The sequence below is a fragment of the Triticum aestivum genome, chromosome 2B (assembly GCF_018294505.1).
Source record: "Triticum aestivum cultivar Chinese Spring chromosome 2B, IWGSC CS RefSeq v2.1, whole genome shotgun sequence".
Lineage (NCBI taxonomy): Eukaryota > Viridiplantae > Streptophyta > Magnoliopsida > Poales > Poaceae > Triticum > Triticum aestivum.
The window spans coordinates 204,118,274-204,134,976 of NC_057798.1; the positions used below are offsets into that span (position 1 = coordinate 204,118,274).

The 16,703-nt window shown below is 49.7% G+C and overlaps 1 protein-coding gene across 1 annotated transcript; it reads left to right on the forward strand.

Moving 5' to 3' along the window:
- The first annotated feature begins 765 nt into the window (after positions 1 to 765).
- LOC123041066 (uncharacterized) lies at positions 766 to 1,997 on the forward strand. Its single transcript, XM_044463767.1, has one exon. The coding sequence runs from the start codon at positions 916 to 918 to the stop codon at positions 1,738 to 1,740; it is 825 nt and encodes a 274-aa protein (XP_044319702.1). The 5' UTR covers positions 766 to 915; the 3' UTR covers positions 1,741 to 1,997.
- Positions 1,998 to 16,703: the final 14,706 nt, after the last annotated feature.

Consider the following 16,703-nt stretch of genomic DNA (forward strand, 5'->3'; position numbering starts at 1 on the left):
CGTTTAGTACCTGTCCTGACGATGCATCGAGCGTCGTTAGAGGGCATGTGAAGATGTGTCTTCGGTGTGACGGTCTTGGGTGGATTGGTTTGGATCCAGTCTTTATTTGTCTTCATTTGTGTATACAGGTTAGATCCTTTCGATCTACACTTCTTTTCATGAGCAATAGTTGTTGTTCTGATGAATTGGTCATGTGGGGCCTCAACTCGACGAGTTCCTGACTGACTACTACAACAAATTTAACCTGAACCTGGTGAGAGAGGATCGATGAGGGCGGCGCGCTTTCGGTTCGCTAATCTAGTTGTACTTGTGTTCTTTGTACTGCATCTGATTTTTTCCCGCAAAACTTATTTAAACAAATTGTTGTTTAGTTTTTGGCCTGTTCGATGTACGATGACAGAAAAAGAGAAACTGTGCATTTATACACGTGGAGTAATGAGTAAAATGTGTTTTTCCAAAGATTAAATATATTTTCTCATAGTAGTTTGACTCGGTTCTTGTGTACGCGAGGCATGCGCTACGCAACAACGGGGTGGTCGAGCCAATTTGAGCTTCCTTTTGGCAACGTCGGGATAATTGCCCCAGCGGTAGCGTCATAAATTCCCTCCAAAATTAGGGGCAACCGGCTGGTACCGTTGACCAGCAAGTTTTGCGCATCGACGACCAATGCGCTATTTAAGCACTGCGCATGGTACTGACATCCCAGGGCCCCAGCACCGTAGCCACAGCCCCTCCTCTGACCCGCAAAAAAAAAAACAGCCTCTCCTCTGTTTCTATTCCCGTCCTCTTCCCGTTCTTCGGAGTGAAAACCGAACAGGCCAAAAAGAAGAAGACCAGAACGCAACAAAACCCCGCGACCATCTCTTCTTCTTCTTCCCCACTCCTTCCCCTTGGACCAAGGAAAGAACCCCGACCATGGCAGACGCCCCTCACGAGCCCCGCGAAGCCACCGACAGCTCCACACCCGAGGCGGCCGACGACTTCGAGTTCCGCGTCCTGTCCACCGGCGGCCTTGTCTCGGCCGGCGCGGCCGCGGCCGACGACATGTGCGTGGCCGACGAGCTCTTCTCCCACGGCAAGCTCCTCCCGCTCCGCCCCTCGTCAACCGCCTCCGCCGACGCCCCCACCGTTGTCCTGCTTCCGCGGTCCGAGTCCGTCGCGTCCACCGCGGGCTTCGGCTCGCGCTCCGACTGCCGGAGCGCGAGTTCCAGCGGCAGCAGCAGCGGCTGCGTCAGCCGCAGCCACTCGTCCAAGAGCGCCTCCTCCGACCACGCCGCCGCGCCGCCGCGGAGGTCCCTGTCGAGCAGCCTGTTCTACGCGCACCCGAGCCCGTCGCCGCAGCTGCGCTCGCGGCCGCGCCGGAGCACGGGGTCGGCCCCGCCGCCCGCCGGGTGGGGCATCATACGCCTCGGCGTCGTCGGCGCCCCGGACGTGTACCCGCCGCGCTGCGCCGATGGGGCCAAGATCACCGCCGCGTCGAGAGGCGGCAGCGGCAGGAGCGCTAGGTTCGAGCAGGCCGCCAGCGCCATTGAGAGGAGCTTCAGGAAACATGGCGCGGGGCTGTTCGGTGACGGCTTCGGATGCAAGTGCTCGCCGGACGTCGTCGAGTCCGTCAAGCTGCCTCCGGCATCGAGGAAAAGCGGACTCGCGGATGGGAACGTCAAGAGAGGCCGCGGCGGGCGTCGCATCAGGATCCTGGACTGGCTCGAAGAGCTGTCCATCACCAAGGCGAGGAAGTAATCTTGTGTAAAGATCGTGCATTTTTCTGAGCTGCTCATGCTCAGAGAAGCATTTAGATTTGATCATTAGATTGTTTTTTCTTGTTTGATTAACATGAGACGCTTAATTCGAAACAAATAACTCGTCTGTACAGATCTCAAGGAGTCCACCATGACTTTCTATCTTGAAGATAGAGTATTTGATCGTGCATTTGTGGCAATTCAATGCCAGGATATGCCATTGCAAATTTGAAACTGTATTTTTATTTTTATATTATTATATCGTTACGCAGCTTCTCCTTCTGTCGTTAGCACTTGTTGCTGGAATCTTGCCACCAGAGAAATTCATTCATGAATACTAGAATACTCGTCTGAATTCTCGACTGACGCTCTCATGCACGTACACAGGGTACACCCATCCTGAACTGTCTGCCCGTCAGGGCTGTCAGTCAATGTTTATAAAACACGACTAATCCACACACAGATATCCATCCATGCTGAATTCATTTCCAGCACGTGAACTCTTCCGCTGCGACGACGTGCACTGACAACGAGCTCGGTGCGGCGCTGATGGCGAGGATGCCAGCCCCCTCTCCCTCTCCTGCTCTCCACCGCGACAGGCGTGAGGCAGTGACCGTGCAGCGCAGGCGCCTGGCGAGCCAGCACGGGACGAGCGGCTTTCAGCCGACGCCCGCATGCAGACGTTTCTCCTCGGCCCCGGCGGAAACTCGTCTCTTCTAGGCGGGCTCGCCGCCAAGTCACCGTGCTCCAGTCGTGTCGGCGACCGACGGCCCCGAACAACCGACGCCGTGGCGGAGCTCGCTTCCATCCGCCGAGTGAAACGTCGCCGCGGACCGTGGATACGCCGTGACGACATGGTCGAGCGGTCGGTCTACAGTCCGCGTCTACCTCCTGTACTACGTAGGCGCACTTTTCGTCCTCTCGTATCCCGAAGGATATGGAGACGGCGACGTGGCGAGCCACGGGGTCGCGTATAGCTCGTGCCGCCCGCCCGCCCGCTCGTCGTGCGTATATGGCGATGCTGCCACAATTGCGTGCGGTCGGTGGCGACGGCGACCTGCCGGCGGGGTGCGGGTCTCATAATCCGTTCCTGACGGCGACGCCCACCCGCGCGGTCGGAGCGGCCGAGCACTCGATCGGCACGGCCGGGCGGCGCTTTCGGCTGCTGTCACGCGTGCACGGCGTGCTGGACGTTGCTGTTGCCCAAGTCCCGGGAGTTTTGAGTAGTAGTAGTAGCCCAGCTTGATCGTGGAACTGGTTGTTTCCTTCCTCCCGTGGAGGGATTAGGTGAGAGTCCCGATCGTTGGAGCGGTTCGGAACTTTTGTTGTTCATTAGCTCGTCTAACTGGCACCTAACCGCCACTTTTACAGCGCTACGGACGAATCGGGACGGTCGCCGCTTTCCCGTGCTCAAACTGACAGAGACAACGCTGCACCTTGATTTTTTACAACATACTCCAGCGCGGCACCTTGCCCTTGCTTGCTACTCCAGATTCAGACTTTAGCAAAAGAGAAAAAGACGCACAAATGCACGCCTCGTTTCTCACACGGATAGTGCCTTTGGTCTGCCCGCTACAAGCAGAAAAGCGAGCGTAGGTAATCGAATGGTACGCGCCGAAATCACCATCGAGTGGCGGCGTGAGGCTGAAATGCGTATGTTGTATACCGCCGGGAGGGGCGCAAGGAGCAGGGTCACTGAAAAAGGTGGCGCTAGCCCGTACTGCAAAAGGCAGAATTTTGTAGCGGGACAAAGTAACAAAAACTGCGTGTGCTTGTCTATGATGTGTGCTGCGGAGTGCACACGGGAGGGGGCATAAACAAGAAGCTCAATCATGGCGTCTCGCACTGCTGCGAGGGAAAGGCTGCACTGTTCTGTTTGCAGCCACTGGTTCGCATTTCCGAGGCGGCTAAAAGTGCTTAGATATACCAGGCCTAATCCATACTGCTACTGCTAGCCTAATCAAATTATTCTCACGGTGCCTTGCCAACTCCGCAGCGAAATGGAATGTTTCGGTCCCCGACGCCAACCTGGTCCTCAAGGTACTTCTACCAGTCCATCTGTCTGTGTGTCTGTGTCTGTCTATTAGCATCCTGGCTCTCGTGAGATTATACTACTACTAGTGCTACTGATTACAGTAATAAGCACAGCCATGGGGCGAGTGGGGGTTGGGAATCCACTCCAAAGATGCCTGCAAGTTGAGACAGGCAATGAGCGGTAGTAGTATGGATTTGCAGCAGCGGCGCACTGACGAAAGGCGAGTGAAATGGAAGTTCCTGCGATTCACCGCCCGTCCAATGTGCAGCACTGCGTGTCCGTCTATTGGCCAGCACCATCGATGGAGCCGACTTGAACCATTATAAATCTTGCTGGGTGACCGAGCATGAAGAAAAAGAGAAGATCGTACATGACCACTTCTCTGAGGTTATGGGGAGGAGAGGTACGAGCAACAAAGATTTCAATTGGGAGGAGCTTGGCACCGAGCCTCATGATTTGCAAGACCTTGATGATAGCATCACAGAAGACGAGGTCTGGATTGCCATTAAAGAGATGCCTAGTGATAAGGCGCCTGGACCGGATGGCTTCACGGGGATGTTTTTCAAGAAATGTTGGGGAATCATCAAGCATACAGTCATGAGGGTTGTGCAGCATTTTGACTCTTTGCACACCTCCAATTTGCAGTGGGTCAACTCCGCCAATGTTATACTCCTACCGAAAAAGGATGGTGCAGAAGGCATTCCTGACTACAGACCCATTAGCCTTATTCATGCCATCGCCAAAATCATTGCCAAAGTTCTCTCACTCAGGCTTGCTCCCCACATGGATGAACTTGTCTCCAATGCTCAAAGCGCCTTCATTAAGGGAAGAAGCATCCATGACAATTTCATGTACGTTCGGAATTTTGCCCGGCGCCTACACAAGAGAAGAACCTCTGCCCTCCTTCTCAAGCTTGACATAAAGAAGGCCTTTGATTCGGTCAAGTGGGGATATTTTCTTGAGCTCCTGCAACGGCTAGGGTTCCCGCCTAAATTTCGGGCATGGATTGCGGCACTTCTTTCCTCATCTTCATCGGGAATCATGCTAAACGGGGTGCCCGGCCCTCCGATCAAGCACGGGAGCGGGTTCAGGCAGGGGGACCCCCTTTCCCCCCTCCTGTTTGTCCTTGCGATTGACCCTTTACATAAGATTTTGGACCTCGCCACGCGGAAAGGGCTCCTCCATAAGCTTCGTGGCCGGGGAGCTGTGATGAGAACCTCCCTGTATGCGGATGATGCTGTGGTCTTTGTGGCGCCCATCAAGAGGGACATTGAAAACCTAGCTGCGATCTTACGAGGCTTTGGTGATGTGACGGGCCTCCGCACCAACTTCCAAAAAAGCTCGGTCGTGCCAATTCGTTGCAACCATCTTGACCTTGAGCGCATTCTTCGGAATATGCCGGTGATTTGTGCTTCCTTCCCGATGAAATACCTAGGCTTACCTCTCTCGGTTTGGCAGCTAAAGACGATGGATTTCCAATACCTGGTGGACAAGGCAGCCGGAAAATTAACCACTTGGGATGGGCAAAACATCACTGCTATCGGACGCACGACTCTCGTCAAGTCCGTCATCTCCTCCCAAGCGGTTTTCTCTATCACACCTCTCATTGTGCCGCAGGGCATTCTGGATACACTCAACAAGATTGAGAGGGCCTTCCTTTGGTCGGGTGCGGAGAAGACCACGGGAGCCAAATGCAAGGTCAACTGGAAAATGGTGTGTAGACCAAAAGATTATGGTGGCCTTGGGGTGCTCGATACCGACAAGTTTGCACGGGCGTTGCGGCTTCGTTGGCTATGGTATGAATGGAAGGAGCCCCGCAGATTATGGGTTGGCTCTGGCAACCCCTGCACTGAAGAGGACCTCCAGTTCTTCTATGCATCTACGACTATCACTGTCGGCGACGGCGCAAAAACACCTTTCTGGGACTCCCCTTGGCTCTTGGGGTGCAAGCCCAAGGACATTGCACCACTAATCTATGAGGCATCGAAGAGAAAGATTTGGAAGGTGCGTGAGGCTCTGAAGGGGAACGCTTGGATCCTCAAGATCAAACATGACACAGCCATCTCCATCAACCACATTTCAGAATTCTTTAACCTTTGGATGCTTGTGCATGACTTCCACCTTGATGATCAAGCCGAAGACAACATCATTTGGAAGCACGCGAGCAATGGGATCTACACGGCGAGCACCGCCTACAAAGCGCAATTTCTAGGCCCGACTCTGTCCCCCATGGACCGCATGGTGTGGAAGGCTTGGGCACCTCCAAAGGTTAAATTCTTTGCTTGGCTGGCCTTGCAAGATAGGATTTGGACTGCCGATCGTTTGGAGAAGCGTGGTTGGCCAAACTGTGGCCCTTGCCCGCTTTGCAAAAGAGAACAAGAAACGGGGATACACCTCTTTGTCAAGTGTCGCTACACACTTAGGCTCTGGAGATCAATCATCGAGAAGCTTGGGCTCACGCACATGGACACCTCCGATTGGCAGTTAGAAGCAACCGTCACTGAGTGGTGGCAAAAAAGAACCGACGACCGCAACCCTCACCGCCACGCAATGGCTTCCCTCACCATGCTCGTTTCTTGGACCATTTGGAATGAGAGAAACGCCCGCGTATTTCGTCGAAAAAGCGCACCACCGCCGGTCCTCCTAACCAGCATTTTAGAAGATGCTAAACTTTGGGTTACTGCTGGCGCAAGAAAGCTAGGGAACATCATATTGTACGAGTAATTGTGATGCCGCTTATTTGGGAGTGCGTTGTAAAACTCTAAACTCTTCTCTCCCTTATTTAATTGAAGAGGCAAATCTTTTGCCTCCGTTTCAAAAAAAATAAATCTTGCTGGGGAGATGTCTCGTGCGACATGGGCGACACGGGCAATCAGCCCTAGCCCTCACGACGACACGAGCGAGGCAGATCCCCCGATCGAAGATGGGCGGTTCACCTCGTATCCGATCTAGCAGCGCCGGTGTTGCTGCTATTCCGGCGAGGGGTGCTCCTCCAGCGAGGCGGCTCGCCGTGCTGACGCTGCTGGACGACCACGAGGTTCGGGTCGACGCGGTGCGGGTACACGAAAACGAGGCGATACGGGAAGGTACACAAATCCGGTTCCCGTGTCACGTTGTTTTGGTGGGCAGGGTGCTGGGGATTTGGCGCGGAGGCGTGGCGCGATCTGAGAATCGAGGTCAAGGAGGAGGAGCGTCGGGAATGGCGGGGATTAAAGTTGCGGAGCGGAGCGGCCATTCCTTCCCAACTCGACGAGATCCACTCCCCTCCACTCCCACAAGCGAGAGCGCCGAGCGAGAAGAGCCATGGCGTCCTGGAAGTCGAGATTAGAGGCAAGGGCGCCAGTGATTGCCGAAGGGAACGAGGAGAAGCTCAAGAAGCTGATGGAGATCATCTCCTAGTTTGCGGAGCAGCGGGATCTGAAGGAGGCGGCGGGGGCGGCATACAAGAAGCTCATCGAGGCGGAAGTTGGCGCCTCACGCCGTCGGGAGAACCGGTGGGGGCGCTCAGGATGTTGCTGTGGGCGATGGAGGAAGCAGACTCGGACGATCCAAGGCAATCGATGAAGTGGAGAGCGTTTCGCTCGCGCCGTTGTGCTCCGACAGGCTCATCGGAGTTTGTGGTCGGCGCGGTGATGGGCCTCCTTGCACCTGTACCTGCGGCGGCAAGGGAGAGGCATCCTGCTCCTGTGGTGGCGACGGAGACGCGGGCAGATCTGGGGAGCGACAAGGTGAAAGTGCAACTAATTTCTGGGTGGTTTTGGTAATTCTTAACAACATATAGCTCATTGAACTAATACTCTTTCAAGATGATCATTTTAGAAAGTTCAATGATTGGCACGACATGGACTAGAAATGTGGACCCCTCAAAATGCTAATGGCACATATTGGCAAAAGCTCAAGACTCTACAGTTTCATTTCAGTGATTCAAGATCACATTAAGTACATAGGAAAAGCCAATAATATTAAAAGGGGATGACGTGTTGCTTAATGGCTTACTTGCTCAAAATGCTTAGTAATATGCTCTAAAAGCCCTCAACCACTTTCTCATTTCCACATACATCCTAAACCTAAAGCCAAACTCGGCCCACCGATTTGATCTATCCGGCGCCACCGAGTTCATTTGACATAGCCACTGCCATAAACCCTAATCAGTTCGGTCTCACCGATAGGGATCTCAGTCTCACCGAGATGGGATTGCAAACTCTCTATTTCCCTTCATAACATTTCGGTCTAATCGAAATGAGCGGTTGGTCCCACCGAGTTCGCAATGCAAACTCTCTGTTTCCTTTTCGTAATGCTTCGGTCTCACCGAAATGAGCGATCGGTCCCACCGAGTTTGACTGACCAACTCTCTAGTTGCCTATTGCTAAAATTGGTCCCACCGAGTTCATGTGATCGGTCTCATCGAGATCATGTTATGCCCTAACCCTAGCACGTCGGTCCCACCGAGTTGATGTTGTCGGTCCCACCGAAAAGCCTAACGCTCACATTTTGAACTGAATCGTCTGATCAAGTTTCACTATTCGGTCTCACCGAGTTTGGGAATTTTTGTGTAACAGTTAAATTCTGTGTGGAGGCTCTATATACCCCTCCACCCATTCTCCATTCATGGAGAGAGCCATCAGAACATGCCTACACTTCCACTATTCATTTTATGAGAGAGAACCACCTACTCATGTGTTGAGACCAAGACATTCCAATCCAACCACAAGAATCTTGATCTCTAGCGTTCTTCAAGTTGCTTTCCATTCAAATCATCTTTCCACCATAGCCAAATCTGTGAGAGAGAGTTGAGTGTTGGGGAGACTATCATTTGAAGCACAAGAGCAAGGAGTTCATCATCAACACACCATCTATTATCTTTTGGAGAGTGGTGTCTCCTAGATTGGTTAGGTGTCACTTCGGAGCCTCCGTCAAGATTGTGGAGTTGAACGAATGAGCTTGTAAGGGCAAGGAGATCGCCTACTTCATGAAGATCTACCCAAGTGACACTACAAAAAAAAGACACATCCGTGACATTTTGGGCTGAACGAAAAAAAATTCTGTCATACTTATGACACTTCTATGACGATAATTGTGACAAAACCCGGTATCATCATAGATGTGGTGGGCTCCTACTTCTATGACAAAAAATCATGACAGAAAATGGGCTTTTCCTCCTGGGCGGGCCGGAGACGCAGCTGCATGACATTCTTTGGGTCGTCCATGACAGAAAAAACCGTGGTAGAAGCGAGGGCGAGGAAATTTTTGGGGAGTTCCCGGTTACGGTGGGTGGTCGGGGGCTGAGCGATGTACGTTTCTCTCGTACACGTACGCGCGTGGGTGCGAGGCGTTGGGCTCTAACTGAAACCGAGCGAGGCGTTCGCTTACTGAACCCGAGCGATTGCACTGCAGGCTACGCGTTACTGAACCCGAGCGATCGAGCTATTCCATCGCTACTGCTGCTAACTGAAGCCGATCAATGTTGCCTCTGGATGAACAGTGAGCATTGTTGGGGGGTTTGGATGAACAGTTCCCGGTTGGGGTTGGATGAACAAGACCCCGTGGGGTTGCCGCTGGATGAACAGGACCCGATTGATTGAGCCGGTTGGGTGTGGATGAACAGGACCCTGTGGAGGGCTGGATGAACAGGACCCAGCGAAGGGAAGGTTGAACAGTAGCCGGTGGAGGGCTAGTTGAACAGTAGCCGGTGGAGGGGTGGATGAACAGTAGCCTGTGGAGGGGTGGTTGAACAAGAGCCCGTGGAGAGGACTGGTTGAACAGTAGCCGGTGTAGGAGCGCGCGGTGGAGGCTGGATGAACAGGAGCTCGTGGATGAATAGTCACAGGTGGAGGCTGGAGGAGGTCGATGGTGGATGAACAGTAGCCCGTGGAGGCTGGAGGAGGTCGACGGTGGAGATGAACAGTGTCCCGTGGAGTCCCGTTTTGCGGTACGCCACACCCCCCCTAATGAACAGGACCCCCGTTTCGACCGTAGTGCTCCAACACAAGTCTGTTTCCTTCGTTTTGCAGTACGCCATACCCCTCCGGATCAACAGGACCCCGTTTCGACCGTAGGAGGTCCAACAGAAGTTCGTTTCCTCCGTTTTGCGGTACACCAGACCCCTTCTGATGAACAGGATCCTATTTCGATCGTGGCCGGTCGAACACAAGGCCGTTTCCTCCGTTATGCGGTACGCCAAGCCTCGTTTCCATTGGCTGTTCTGTCCAAGCCCTCCTGATGAACATGACGACGCATTCCGTTCCGACCCAGCCGGTTAGATCCCCATGAACACGACGACGACACAGTTTCTCTGTTCCGACCCAGCCATGTACACGAGCCCTGGTCATACGTATGCGTGAGTAGGCATTCGAGACCCTGCCCGTATGTACGTACGTGACGGTATTTAGTTTCTTGCACCCTGGCCGTTGAACGTACGTGTATATGCTATGTGCGTGCCTCTATTACGACACGTGTATGCCTCTACATCGACTAGTATGTACGTACACGTTCGCGACCAGAATGACAATGCTACGTACGCTTCGACCAGGTGGGTCCCGACTGTCAGGCACTTCCTTGCGTGCGAAGATGTAGCTGGTGGGTCCCAGCAGTCAGGAGGCGAATCGTTTTTTTTCGGACGCACTTCTTTGCGTGCGAAGATGTAGCTGGTGGGTCCCAACAGTCAGGGGGAAACATTTTTTTTCATGAAATACGATGGCCCGTCCGGTGGGTCCCCGCTGTCAGGTGGAGGAATCATTATTTTCTGCGTAATAAGGAGGCACTTCCTTGCTGCGGCGGTGGACCCAGCTTTCAGCCTCTCCACGTACAGTGCTCTTTCGATGGAAGTCGTTCCTTGACCAAGTTGACCACGCCGCGCCAAGAGCACCAGGGTGGTGGACGACAGCGAGGCCTAGGAAGGGAACGACGCGGAGCCGGGGAAGATGCGGCAATGGATGCCCATGCGGAGAGGACTATGAGGGGTCACTGGTTTGGCTTCGGTGTGAGGCTGTCGTCGCCGCAGAAATAATCAGAATAACAGGGGGTGTGGGTGAGTGGTGGGATGGCCTGGCCAGCGGTGGGAGTAGTAGGGGCGATGAGTCCTCCGCGGAAGCACATCCGGCCACGGGAAGCAGGAGCAGGCGGCACGACCGGCGCTGCTTTGGGCGGCTGGAGCAAGAAGACCAGAGGTTGAAGAAGCACGACGACCGTTGGATGGACATCGTATGGTCACTGGAGCTGGAATCGTTCATATTGACTAAGTTGACAAAGCCCTCCGTCCCCGTCAACTTAATAGGCCCACAAGTCAGCCTCCCACTATGCTGGGTCCCAGCTAGCAGGGGGAGTATTCACTTTTTTGTGCATAATAAGGAGGCACTTTCTTGCGTGCGAAGATATAGCTGGTGGGTCCGACCTGTCAGCGGGGGGGGGGGGGGGAGGGGTCGCGAAATACAGAGGCCCTTCCGGTGGGTCCCAAATGTCAGCTAGAGAAATCATTATTTTGCGCGTAATAAGGAGGCATTTCCTTGTGTGCGGCCATGGACCCAGCTGTCAGCCTCTCCATGTACAGTGCACGTCCAGTCCACGTCTGATGGGAGTCGTTCCTTGACCACGTTAACCACGCCACATCGAGAGCACCAAGGCGATGGACGACGGTGAGGCCTAGGAAGGGGACGACGCGGAGCCGGGGAAGATGCAGTAGTGTATGCCCACGCGGGGAGGAGTACGAGGGTTCACTGGTTCGGCTTTGGTGTGAGGCTGCCATCGCAGCAGAATAACAGGGGTGTGGGTGAGTGGAGGGATGGCCTGGCCAATGGTGGGAGTAGTAGGGGGCGGTGAGGCCTCTGCGGCAGCACAACCGGCCACGGGAGGCAGGAGCAGGTGGCACGACCGGTGCTGCTTTGGGCGGCTGGAGCAAGAAGACCAGATGTTGAAGAAGCACGACGGTCGTTTGATGGACATCGTACGATCACTGCAGCTAGAATCGTTTATATTGACTAAGTTGACAAAGCCCTTGGTACCTGTCAACTTAGTAGGCCCACAGGCCAGCCTCCGAAACGGTGTGCCCCAGATGTCAGGGGGAGGAATCATTTTTTGTGCGGCTGAAGCTAGAATATCCGAGATTGAAGAAGAAGCACGACATCCGTTGAATAGACATGCAACGGCCACTGCTGCTAGAACCATGTGTTGACTATAAGTTGACAAAGCCTTGTATACGCGTCAACTTCTTTTTTTAGGGAATGCGTCAACTTAGTAGGCCCACAAGTGTGTGGCAGAGAACTTATAGCCCATTTGCGATTTGTAAGAATGTACATGCCCATTTTTGAATTCTAATGGAATTTACTACGCCCCATTTACAGTTTGTTAAAAGTACAATCCATTTTCTAGTTAGGACAACGATTAATAATTTTAACCAACCGTTCAAAACAGAATTCAATAAAATTTCCCACATTTTGATGGGATCCGAAATATTTTTACACCGAAATTTCTAGTCAGTTTAAATATAAATTTGTATTACGTAAAAATCCAACGAAACATGCGCGTGCAATAATTAAAAATTAAAATTTACAAAATCCAAAAATAATATTTTATAAACTAATTACGTGTTTGGTGCATTTTTTATAGTTACTGCCTAGTTTTTATAATTACATCCCATTTATTATTTCTTAAAGCCCATTTTCCAGTTAAGCCTAATGCATCTCTCCTAGGAAAGATTTGCAACCCAGCGGGGCGGAGAATAACAAGTTGACCTTGCCTGAGTATTCCTCAAAAAAAAGTATAGTTGGGCTAGCCATTTTCATCTTGAAAAAAATTAATATTTGGGCTGGATATCTGGCCTGGGCTAGACGGGCCACAGCCCGCCCAGTTAATACCCTGTTGTCCTCTAAACAACAATGAAAACATCACTCAAGAAAAACTCTGCAGTGCTCACGCCTCAAAAACACAAATACTGCTCGAGCTGCTTGGTTGTAGCTATCGTCCGCTCCTTGTGCAATTCTCTCGTTTATATTGACTACATAGGTTGGCAATGGTGTGGGACCGTGATGTCAGGAAACCAGGAGAAAGCAAAAAAAGTTAGTTGTACATAGTAAGGAGGCACTTGCGTACGTACGGCTATGGCCCAAGTGGGTCCTTACTATCATCCAGTCAAAATAAAGACATCTCCTGAATCCTCATGTTCGTTGACCATGTTGGCAATGCTCGGCGCCACGGCGAGCGCAACAAATTGAAGGACGACGGAGAGGGCCTCGTGGGCCCTACAGATGGCCTGATACAGCGCCCGCTGCTCATTCAGGAAGCCAGGATCATCGGACACCTATGAGCACCTTTGAGAGACTAAGACGGCATGAAACGGTAAGGCCGCGCTTGGGAGCTGGTTTATTAAGATACAAATGTAATTTACTCGTCATTGAAAACAATGCATAAAATACATGCATAATGAAACCGAGGGTCCGAGGTCTGTAAGTAAAACCAGCGGGTTACGTGTGTAATTTGAGAGACCAATGTATATTTTACTAGTCGAAATCGACCAACCAAGCGCTTCGCCCAAGACCATCTGCTTTTATTTGCAAGCGTCAGCTTTACAAGCGGTGTTGGTTGGAAAACAACGATCTAATCATGGCCTAAAATAATGAGTTGGTCGGGAGATTATATGGTTTCATGTCTAACCTACCCGACTTGTCATATAGGCTATGAATGAAACATAAGACGATGAACTTCTTAAGAATGGAAACAACAAAAGAGGATGATCTTCTTAACAAGCAAATCAACCGGCATTAGATCAACATGCAAAACAATACGAAGCATTATTCTTAGGAGGCACGGTGAACAACTCGTGATGCCGCATGGCACAACATTCCAAGCTCAACTTTGCAATCAAACACAAGGCCTGGCATTACATAGACAATATTCAGAACAAACTCTTAAAATACCTTACATAAGTCAACATTCATGTGACTATGCATCTCAGCAGAGTAACTATTTACTTCTAAACTGAACACAGGAATAGGAAAAAATGATCGACGCTGCTCACAGCAAAGGGCATCCCACTCAAAAATATCAAATGCATGTCTTCTGGCTAACATCAATGAGCAAAATTTGACAAGGTTTTCCAATTCCAATATATTAAACTAATGTCTTCTTGCTAACATTAATGATTAAACTTTGACAAGCTTTTCCCATTCAAAATATGTAATGCCTATGATCGTGGAACAGGCAGGGTTTTTCATGAGTTTGCCAGCTGATAGTCCGGTGGCTCAAGGTGACGACGAATGATTAGAGAACCACTCGATGTATTGTGCATGATGAAGTGTTATGGAGGACACAAACCATGTCAACATTTTGTGTAGTTCCACTAAAATCAAGCCAAGCATCCATATGGATTTCCTATTTATATGCTGCAAAAAACAAAGACACATCAACACACACATGAATATTGGCCCCAGTGTCAACCCACCAATCGATGGACTAACAAACTGAAAGTATGGTAAACAGATTACCATACCCAGATGCCCCATCATTGTTGCTTAGAATGACATTGACAGACTTGGAGTCCTGTTATGGCTTCTTGTACTTGTTTGGGCACTTTTTGCCCGGTGCACTCCATGTGTTGTATGGTTGCCTATGATCTCTGCAGACTAGTCATGTCACCAGTGTCTACTAATACTCTGTAAAACTTCTCGATCATTTCTTTTGTAATGTAGCGCAAACAGTGACTGCTTCTTTCTGCAAAGTGGTACGACCAACTCGACTTAGTAATGCAATAGTTTGCCTTGGACACATTGGCTCCTTTTGTGCAGTTCAACTAAAATAAAAGTCGGAATAAAACCGAGCTTTAATTTTGATATCCCTGTAAGCAACAATAGGTATAAGGGAAACAATTACTGAGAAATAACGGTTGATGACTTGTACTCCCAGAAGAAAAACATCTACTGATCTACCTTATCTTAATGGGAAACAAAGCAGGAGACTAGCAATTCTCCATCAGTGTTATTCATTCATATTTACCGAGACATTATCTTAACAATGCCTTGTTTCAACATGTATAAAGAACGACAAAGCAGAAAAGTGCCATTCCTAAAACAATGCAACTAATTCTTTTTAACAGAGATATTATCTTAACAATACCTTTGTTAAACATGTAGAAAGAACTACAAAGCAGGATAGTACCATTCCTAAAACAATGTGACTGATCTGTTTTAACAAAGGCAAAAAAGGAATCAATTACCAGCCAATAAAGGAGGATGAAACATGTGGCCACAAAAATGCTAATCCCGCCAATCCCTAACAAGTGTTGCAGTTTTGAACTAAGATTTGGTAGTTAATTGATTCTGAGAGTGGCATTGCTTAATTTTACCAACGGCATTAGATTAACAAAAAACATAAATAGTTCCAGGGGAGAGTGGGCGCAACAACAGATGTGCTTCCATCTACTTATAAAGGGGGTGATGCAGAGTTTTGTTGTAACAAAGAAACAAGCATCATGTCTGGGTTGGAACAATTTTTGCTCACTTGATGGTAAAAGACAACAGTTCAATAGCTTCAATTCAACATTTATCCAAAATGGTACCAATACAAGTAGCACAACATCTCAAAGCACACTGCACCATCATGTGGATGAAAGTCGGTACTAACCTTTCTTGACCAAGATTTGAAACGACTCGTGAGGAGGACTTGAAACAAATCCCAACACATATATGAAATCTCGATCTCCTTTTGTGGAGTTCCACCAAAATTAAGCAAAGTCGCCGGTGTGACATTGAAGTTGAACTGCACAAAGCACTCTTAAAACATAAGTGTTTGCGTAACGAAGCAAAATGTCGCAATAGCAACAAGTTGAATAGATATCCCTATTTTAACAGTGGCAAAAAGGAATCAATTACTTGCAAATAGAGCAGGATGAAACATGCGGCCACAAAAATGGTACTTCCGCCAATCCCTAACAAGTGTTGCAGTTTTGAACTAAGATTCGGTAGTTAATTCTGAGAGTGGCATTGCTTAATTTTACCAGCGGCACTAGATTAACAAAAAGCATAAACAATTCCAGGGGAGAGTGGGCGCAACAACACCATGTGCTTCCCTCTACTTATAAAGGGGGTGATGCAGAGTTTTGTTGTACCAAAGAAACAAGCATCATGTCTGGGTTGGAACAATTTTTGCTCAGTGAAGTGGTAAAAGACAGTTGTTCAATAGCTTCAATTCAACATTTATCCAAAATAGTACCAATACAAGTAGCACAACATCTCAAAGCACACTGCACCATCATGTGGATGAAAGTCGGTACTGACCTTTCTTGACCAAGATTTGAAGCAGCTCGAGAGGAGGATTTGAACGAAATCCCAAGACATATATGAAAAATACGATCTCCTTTTGTGCAATTCCACCAAAATTAAGCAAAGTCGCTGGTGTGACATTCAAGCTGAACTGCAAAAAACACTCTTAAAACATAAGTGTTTCGCGTAGCGAAGCAAAATGTCGCAATAGCAACAAGTTGAATAGATATCCCTATTTTAATAGAGGCAAAAAAGGAATCAATTACTGGAAAATAAAGGAGGATGAAACATGCGGCCACAAAAATGATAATTCCGCCAATCCCTAACAAGTGTTGCAGTTTTGAACTAAGATTCAGTAGTTAATTCTGAGAGTGGCATTGCTTAATTTTACCAACAACATTAGATTAACAAAAAGCATAAATAGTTCCAGGGGAGAATGGGCGCAACAACAGCATGTGCTTCCATCTACTTATAAAGGGGGTGATGCAGAGTTTTGTGTAAGAAAGCAACAAGCATCATGTCTGGGTTGGAACATTTTTTGCTCACTTAATGGTAAAAGACAGCAGTTCAATAGCTTCAATTCAACATTTATCCAAAACAGTACCAAAAGAAGTAGCACAACATCTCAAAGCACACTGCACCATCATGTGGATGAGACCAAGATTTGAAACAACTCACAAG

What these genes read in the sequence shown, in the direction of transcription:
- LOC123041066 (XM_044463767.1), top strand. Translation starts at nt 916, where the DNA reads ATGGCAGACGCCCCTCACGAGCCCCGCGAAGCCACCGACAGCTCCACA.